General features: G+C 56.9%; 1 protein-coding gene across 3 annotated transcripts; it reads right to left on the bottom strand.

The window, feature by feature from the left end:
- Nucleotides 1-906: 906 nt before the first annotated feature.
- Nucleotides 907-6,909, bottom strand: LOC127597542 (coiled-coil domain-containing protein 136-like). Of its 3 annotated transcripts, none has more exons than XM_052060645.1 (8): nt 6,674-6,908; nt 4,445-4,648; nt 3,305-3,379; nt 2,910-3,234; nt 2,621-2,816; nt 2,147-2,278; nt 1,717-1,829; nt 907-1,379 (listed from the first exon to the last, which is right to left on the bottom strand). In XM_052060645.1, exons 1-8 carry the CDS (start codon nt 6,723-6,725, stop codon nt 1,367-1,369), a joined length of 1,110 nt encoding a protein of 369 aa, XP_051916605.1. In that variant the 5' UTR covers nt 6,726-6,908; the 3' UTR covers nt 907-1,366. The 3 variants fall into 3 exon arrangements, 2 of the variants coding, with proteins under 2 accessions (XP_051916605.1, XP_051916606.1); XR_007961669.1 differs by having other exon boundaries at nt 1,288-1,379; nt 1,717-1,780; XM_052060646.1 differs by lacking the exon at nt 1,717-1,829 and having other exon boundaries at nt 6,674-6,909.
- Between the last annotated feature and the right edge of the window lie 1,851 nt (nt 6,910-8,760).

The following is an 8,760-nucleotide window of genomic DNA, read 5'->3' as shown; positions in this document are numbered from 1 at the left end:
CAATCTAACCAAAAGAGAACAGTAGGAACGATAAGTCTTCAATAACACCAGTAAAAAAGTCGCTCGATGTGTCGCTTTACAAACAAAAACAGCAACGAGAAAAGAGTCGCTGGCGGAGTCTGAAAACTCGCTCGAGAGAGCCAGAAAGTGGCCAAGTTGGCAACACTGCGGTGGGGGGGAACTAAAGTTTAGTTCCGTCTTAGCGCGTTTTCGATGGGTCTCCTTAAATGTAACACATCCCGTCTTCCGGTAGCACTTCCCCGTATGCTTACTTTGAGTTAAAGTTGGTTGCGTTATTGCCCACGTGGATATTTATATATTTTTTCTTCACACAACTTTCGACATGATGTTTGCCACGTCGTCATGAGCTACCTCAAATGCGTGTTTTTAGTTTTCCCTTTATTTGTATTCATCCGAATTCAAGGATGTTTCCTTCTGTTTCAGACACACGCACACACAAAGACATACTGTACTCACGCGTGACTTCAACTGTTGCTATTGTAAGTTGAGCGGTTCGTTGTTTTTACTTTACGAATGGCAAAAGGAGAGATGAATCCTATATAGAGAGTTTTCTTAAAAGGGCAAAAAAGACGTCTGCGCCGCAGCACGTTCGAGAACGCAACGCTCCACGAACTGAAATCACTTCCTGCTTCTCTTCACCAGCCAATCAGAACCTATCAACATAAAAACACGTCGAAGCAATTATTAAACGACTGAATATAATTTAGGTATCGATTACCTTAAATAATATGATGTTCAAACATAAAATGATAATAATTAATAATAAAACATAAGCTTACACTATTGTCAAAGCATTCGAGACAGGGCAGACAGCCAAGGTCGCGTTGGCCTTTTGAGTTTCCATCCTGCTCGCTTGGCATTGGCGAGTCAAAAGACACGCACGCCTTGTGTCGCATATGAGTTTAATTGCGAGCTGGTCACCAACATCACTTTGCATCAACAGAAAAAGGGGAACCCCCCCCCCCACCAAAAAAAAGCCATTGTGGCGCGTTGAACAAACAATATGGAAGGCAACAAACGCATCACGAAATAGCGATGAAATCGATCCACCGGGGGCACACGGGAGGCGAAAAGCCAGGAGAGCGAATATTCCCAGAGGAGGAGTGACGGTGTCCCGGAGGCGTCACCGTGGCGGCCGTCCTCGGCCTCCCCCCACGAAGGCGCGGAACGCCGGCCGCGCCCCGGGGGCTCCGTCGTCACCTTGAGCGAGCGGACGCCGACCTCTCCCGAAGCGACGTCTGGCGGTCCGTTGCAAAAAAAGCGGTCGCTCAACCCCAGGCGAGCGCCCTCAACAGGCCGCTGGTGGCGAGCGGCACGGCGGCCGCCGTCAAGATGGACTTCCAAGCTAGCTCGCCCCCCTGCCGGGAGACACCGAGCGGGGGAAGGAAGGTCGTCAAGCCACGGGAAATGACAAACGCGACGGCCGGCGGGGATCGGCATCCGCGTCTGCTATTATCCACTCCTCACTCTCTTCTGCTATTGTCCCATCACTCCTCCCTCAAAAGTGCTGCTATCACCCCCCCACACTGAAAGAACCTGGCTCTGACCCCAACAACTTTGATAACCTGCGCCCCATCTCCAACCTTCCATTTATTCTTCTAGCGTACAACCCATGTCGAGTCCAAGAACACCGCGAACTACGAAGAAATGGACCAATCGGAGGGGGGGGGGGGCGAAACGGAGGCGTTTGCATACCTTGCTCTCCGGGACGCCAACTCGGCCAGCCAGCACCAGAGCACGCCCACTATCACAATCATTCCTATGAGGGGGATGGAGAGAAGAGGGGGCTCAGACGGATGGCCCAATCTCTGAGGAGGGAATCAAACAAACACAAGGACGGTGGGGATGGCCGGCGTCAATCAACCGAGGCGTGGATGCAAACATGCAAATCAGACCCCGCGGGGCCCCCGCCACCCTCGCACACCGATGGAAGAAGGACGCTTTGACACAACGCGCAAAAGAGCAGCGATGACACACGGCACGCTGGCGCCAAGTTTGCTTATTTTCTTGTCATTTTGCCCCCCCCCCCCCCCCAACTCAAGGGACCACTGTATACCGAGTCGGATCTTTTTTTTTTTAATTCCCAAGTCAAACTTGTGCCGAATCAAAGTGGTAAAAGACTGACCGGATCCCCGCCGGCCAACTTTTGCAGCTCCGCCTTGCAGCGGCCGAGCTCCTCCTCCAGGTGGCGGCGCTCCCTCTGACTGCCGTCGTAGAGCTCCTGCAGCTCCCGCAGCTCCGACTTCAGGGCGTGGCACTGGGGCAAAGGTCACAGGACGCTGACTGGAAAATTACGCCGCGTTCACGTTCGGAAAGCGCACTTTTAAAATACGTCGCAGAGCAAGAAAGGGCGAGCAGAATACGCATCAAAATTTTGTTTGGTCGTTGTCACGGCGATGGGCGTGGTTTTTGGCAGCGCGTCAGGAATGTCCGCCGCCGAGGATTGCCGGACGCTCTTTGGTGGTGCGTCGCGAGGCACTTTGTGGCCAAATGTGCGCCGCTTGCAGCCGGCCCGCCGGGCGTCGGAGGCCGAGTGAGTAGGCAACGTGCAACGCCACTGGCTTTGATGTTGACTTTGACAGCCCAAAGGAGTCCTGACCTCTCTCTGAACCCGCCGGGCCTCCTCCTCGGCCTGCTTCAGCTCCATCTCCATCTCCCCGCTGCCGCCGTTCTTCTGGACGGGGGCGTCCGCCCGGCCCACCGTCACGTAGCTCTGGCTCACAACCTCGTCGGCGGGCGTCTCCGTCCCTCGGGTGCCCGCCTCTTCCTCCTTCAGGGCCATGTATGCGCTGGGGCTGAGGGGGGAGCCAAAGGAGAACCGGTGAGGAGCGCCGATATCGCCGTCGGCCGATCTGTCCGCTAAGCGCAGCTGCCGAGCGACCTCTCACCTCGTCCGCCGTTCGCGGAGCAGCTGCAGCCTGTCCGCGAGCCGCCGGTTGTCCTCCTTCAGGGCCCGGCAGTCCTCCTTCAGCGGGTCCAGCCGGTAGCGGCGCGCGTCATCGCCGAGGCGCCCCAGCTCGGCCCTGCGCCGGCACAGCTCTTCCTGCAGCCAGGCGATGTCGTTCTCGCGCTCGGCCGCCGCCTCCTGGGCCGCCCGCCGCAGCAGGACGGCCTCCTCGCGGGCGGCGCGCAGCTCCTCCCGCGCCTCGGCCAGCTCGCCGGCCTCCTCCTCCTCCGGGCCGTCCGTCTGCGCCTGCGCCTGCTCCAGCTGGGCTGCGGGAGGGCCGCTCCGAGCTGAGTGTCGGGCCAGTGGGCTTTTTAACGCGGAGGCAACAAAGCGCACCTTGCAGATTCTGGATCTGTCGAGCGAAGGCTTCGGCCTGATGGGCGCTGGACAGACGTTCGTCCTCCAACAGTCCTGCGGGGGGGGGGGGGGGGGGCAAAACGTCAATCGAGCAGACAGACGGATGACAACCGGATAAGGCGTTTGCCCCCGAAGACAAATTGGAATGATTGAAAAAAACGGAAACGGAATTGGAATCAAACAAGACGCGGGGGGGTGGGGGGGGGGACACATCAACCTTGGAAATCTGCCTTTCCATGGCAGCTTTTCGAGCGCAAAGTCGCTAAAGGTGCGTCGCCGGCGGCACAACTAAGTGGCCTGGAAGCAGGGAAACCCGAGCCCCGCGCCCCCGCCGCACCTGATGTCACTCCCCGACAATGTTCCCTGAGGAACCCCGCCAGCTGGCGACGCCGAACAGCTGAGCTGTCCCAGCGGGAACTCTGGAAGCTTCTGTTGAGCGTGCGCAGTTGTTCCGGGAATGCGCCGCATGTCGCGAGACGGCCGCAGGTCGTGACTCGGAAGGCCTCGAAAAGTCGACGTCCGGGATGACAAGCGGATGACGTGCGGGAGTTTGTTGGAGGGAGCGACGGGAAGCGTTGAGCTCATCCTCTTGCTTTGAATATGACGGCGCGCGGGAGGCCAAATCATACAACGCCGACCACCAGGTGGTGTTTTTCTTTCGTCGGATTCCTCGCGACTCGTCCGATGACGTCCGCTATCTGGATCGCATCGTACTTCGTTCAACAACGCGGTGGCGAGAGAACGGAATCGAACGCGACCGCGGTGACCAATTGGGCTTCGGCCACCGGGGGCGCTAGGGCACGGCAGCCGGCGTGTATGTGCGCTGGGAGTTGCGTGACTACACAGCTTTTTGGGAAGGAAGGTGGACTTTTCAACCGAATTCTCGGCTCGTATCGCCAGTCGGGTCACTGCGACCGCTCACTCGGGCGATACGAACACTGGCTTGAACGTTTTCTGGGTGCGACCGACAAACGGCCTCCAAATTCAACTCTTGATGAGATGCCGAGAGGCTTTAAAATGAGCGAGAGGGCCCCCCCCCTCCGCTCCCCCAAAGTATGGCTTCGCTCAGGCTTGGCCGTCTGTAAAAAGAAAATGGGTCGGACGGCGGCCACTTGTCACCTTGCAGCTCCAGGAAGCCGCTTCGGCGCTTAGCGGACGTCTCCCTGGCCCGGTCCAGCTCCAGCAGCAGCTGCGGGACTCGAGCCCTCAGCCGGTCCAGCTGTTGCTCGTCGCCGTCCCGGCGCTGCGTCTCCGCCTTCTCGCGGCGGCAGTCCTTCTCCTCGGAGGCGAGGCGGCTGTCCGCTTCGAGCCCGCTCAGATCATCTGGAGGAGACACGAAAGCGCTCAGACGCGCCGGCGCATCAAGAGCAGGGCGCTCTTGATGCACGAAGTCCGCTTTCAAATCCGGCGAGTGAGAAAAGTCCGAAAAGATTGTCCGATCGAGGCGTGGCGCGGACCCGCCAAGAATTTGGAACCGAGTCTCGGCTCGGGGCGACCCTGCGACTTGCCGGCACCTGTGGGGACTTTTCCGTCCAGCAGGTGGCGGCAGGGGCCTGAGAATGCGGAGAGACTTGTTTTGTTTTTGCGGATGGGGGGGAGGAGGGGGGGGCGTCAAGCCAAATTCATGACGATGACTCAACACTCAGCAATGCGGCAGCAACCCGGGCGACCGGTCCCACGAGATGTGAGAAATGCACCGCGTGCATGTCGCTCGCTCGCTTTACCTCGATCGAAACAACACGGCCATTCTTCTTCTTTTTTTTTTTTTGGAGCCTCATTCAACTCATGAAGTCGTTTGGGAATTCCAAATGTTGAAAAGCGAGCGCGTCACCTTTGCTAAAGGCACTTGTTCACGACGACATTCCTCCCGATTTCAGACGCGTTGCTCACCTCGGTGAACGTTTTGGAACGGAGCGCATTCACGGCCACTTCGTTTGCAAAAGGCGACCATTTTACCGTGACGTTCCGTTTGCAGATTTTACAACGTCGATGACTTCTTGTCGTTCGGGAATCGCTTTCTTCTCGATTCATCGGAAAAAAATTTTTTTTCGATGGAATCGTTCCGTCAGGGGAAATCGCAATTTCCCGATCGGAATCAGCCTTGATTTTTTTTCGACCCCCGGTGTCATTTTGCATCCGCTGAAGTGAAAACAAATCTGGCGAGATCACAACAAAGTCGAAAGTAGAGTTGAAATCAAACAACGGATGAGACACCACGAGCGCCAATGACAAAACGATCGATCGCGGCGCTGCGGAAAGTCTCGGTCGTACCTGCGATCGGCGCCCGGCGATCCGGCCTGGCCCGTCCGCCGCGTTTCAAACGCAAAGTGGCCGCGGAGAGCCAAGCGTCGCGCGCGCCCCTCCCTCATCGCAGATCGGTGACGTCGCGCGCGGCGGAGAAAAGGAAAAGCGGAGGCCTGATGGGCGTGAGGAGGGGAAAAAAAACGAAAGAAAAAGTCATCGACGAGCCCGCCGCAGGAAAACAAAAGCGCGGCAGGCTCGCTCGTCGGCAAACCGGAGGGACCGGCGGGGCGAAAGCCGACACGCTCCTTTCCTGGCCACGGAGCGGATGGATGGGATGATTCAAATGCAAGAAGCGGATGATGTCAGAGGGAGGGACGGGGGAAAGCCCCCAAAAAGGCGGGGAGGCCTTGCGGGGCCCCGAAGGCCCCTTCTCGTCCGCCTCGCCTCCACGCGGTGGAATTGGCGGCAGATCCGACCGACGGCTCGCAAAGGCCAAAGCCGCGCTTGCGTCGGGCCGCCCGTACGGAGCCGGGGCAACTTGGTCAACGTCCGGTGTTTTGCCGCCATCTTTTTCTTTTCCTCGGGCTCGGTTGTGGGCGGAGCCTCTGCCGCACACCGGTGACCATGAGGGCCAATGTCCGGAAAGAGGACGAAGAATCCCGAAGAATCCCGTTCAGACGGGTGTCCCGCCCTGACCCGTTTTGGGGGCTTTTTGCTTTTGTTTTCCGCATACGGGAAGAGGAAGCCGCGCGCTCGACGGCCCCCAACCGCCTCAGTGACTTTTCCGAAACGAAACGCGCTGCGGGTCAATGCTCGGTCGCGGACACGTGCCGCCAAAATACCCACACAATCGCTCACCCCGTCGCCGACCGTTGCGAGCTTGTCAGGGAACGATTTTTGCCGCGCGATCGTTTGGGACGTTTCGTTACTTTCGGAGACCGCTCGAGTTTGTTCCGTTTTGCTTTTTCAGCCAATCAAGTGAACCCCTCCATGCCCCCCCCCGGCACGTCACGACCGTCCTTCCCTCCCCTCCCAGCTCCAAATAGCCACCGACGCAGCATCGCGACGCACGGAAGCTACCGAAAGGCGAGCAAGCGCACAGACCTGCGGCGTCCGAGGCCTCCCGGAGGAGCGGAGGGAAGCGCGCGGCGTCCATCGCGGCGGAGGCGCGGGGGCAGCGTCGACGAGGCCAACGACGGCCGAGAGACAGATGAGCGGTGCGGGAGCCACGGCGAGAGAGGCCAGAGGGGGGGGGGGGGAGCGGTGGGGGCTCGCAAATTGCGGCTTCTCGCTTTCTCTCGCTTGCTCGCTCTGGTTGGCGCTCTCGTGCAAAGCCTCCCGCCCTTTTTTTTCCCGTCTCCTATTTTGCCCGGCCGCTGCCCATTGTGACGCAAGCGAGGCGCCGATCGCCAACATCATCGCCACCGGTTGCCGCCAGCTTCCCCGATGTCGCTTTCATTTCCAGAAGCGAGCGCCGTCACACCAAGACACCCAAAAAAGTTCGACCTCTGCATTCAGAGGTCAAACATGGCCTGCGAACATTTTCATGCTTCTAATGTGGAAGTCAAAGAGGAGATTCGTATCCGAGCGCCATCGCACAGCAGGAAGTGCTTTGCGCACGCTCGCCGCCACATCAGAAAGGGGAAATGTTTCAAAAAAAAACAATCAGCTTGCATCTTGAGGTAAAAGTCACGCTGGGCCGACAGAGGTGGCAAAAGTTCTTCCGTTTTTTTGACCGACAAAAAAAAAAAAAAAAAAGAAGCGCCGACTGGACTCCAAAAAATGAAACGGCCAGTTGTGACTTTTTTTTTCCATCTTTATGATGCACACGTCCAACAAGGTCAGCTCCCACCGAGTCACGTCACCGAAGGAAAAAAACAAAACAAAGAAGAGACATTTTCTCTGCGCTGCTGGCACACCAGCGTCTTTGTTTTGTCCAAATTCTCCAAATTGTCCAAGTCGGGGGCAGGAATGCCAAGCGCGCAACACAAAACGCTGGCCTGTTTTCGCATCTTTTTTTTTTGTGCTATTCTTCGGGGCGTCCCGAACTCCGGACCCCACGGCAAACTCACCCGTGCGCCCTCTTGCGCGACGCTTTGGCGAACGACCAGAACAAATGTCCAAAACAAACTAAACGAAAAGACCTCTCCTGCCGGTGTTCGGTCAGGAAAGCGACCGTCACACAAACAAGGAAGTTTTTCGACCACAACCGTTCCCAAGCTGCCGTGGAACGGGGTCGGATCCTCGCAGAGGATAAGGAAAATACGCCGCTGAACTATGCCAAAAGTGCTAGCATCGGCGCGAGCATCGGCGCTAGGGCTTGGCACGTCCAAGTCATTTTTCCTAGTCGTTTGGCTGCGAGCCAAGCCAACGTTCCCATTGTCCTGCTTTCGTGGCTTGGATTCTCGCATTGGCCACCAGCGGCCGGGATCCTCCGTTAGGAAGAATTTTTCACCATTTTCTGAAGCGCCGCTTCGATGCGCGGCGCTCGTATCGCTCAAATTTACAATGCGTACAAAAAGAGCATCCAAATGATTTGAATGAATTTTGGTAAATCCGCTCACTTGTATCTCAAGCGCATCAACATCAATTAGCATCCACTTCCAAACAAAAACAGAATCCTTTTTTTTTTTTTTTTTTTGTTATTGGAAATAAAATCCAAAAGGGGATCATCAACAGCTGGCAGTTGACCAGAGCTGTGAAGATGTTTTTTTTTCCTCACACCTGGAAGCGGCCGGGACTGCCGTTGCCTAGCGACTGCAAGCACTCCAAGGTGCCTTTGAATTCGGCCGCCCCCCCCCCCCGAAAAATACTTTACTTGGGCTGGTAAAATAAAAGTCGTAATTACGCAATCCTCGTCCCGTAACAGTGAACGCGTCCTCGTTGCTTGCACTCAATACAAGTCCAAAGTAGAAGAAGCAAATCCTACCCTTGTGGACGTGTTGTCAAAGGTGCAAAGCCGTGCGCGTGATCTTCAAGCGACGTTTGCTCGAACAAGACATCGCTCCTGTTCAAAGGGATCCGCTTTGTTCCGAGCAAATCCTCCTGGACTCGGACTGATTTCGCCCGAGGAGGGCAGAGCGAGCGAAACTTGAACCTCAACCCGGAAGACTTGTTTTGCGCGAGGCAAAAGATGTTGTCACTTGGCGCTTCCATCCGTCCCCGTCCTCGAAACGACAACGATGATTGAA

Source organism: Hippocampus zosterae, chromosome 3, assembly GCF_025434085.1.
Source record: "Hippocampus zosterae strain Florida chromosome 3, ASM2543408v3, whole genome shotgun sequence".
In the NCBI taxonomy this organism is placed as follows: Eukaryota; Metazoa; Chordata; class Actinopteri; order Syngnathiformes; family Syngnathidae; genus Hippocampus; species Hippocampus zosterae.
Note: the sequence above shows the minus strand (reverse complement) of the source record. Positions and strands in the feature narration are given on the sequence as shown.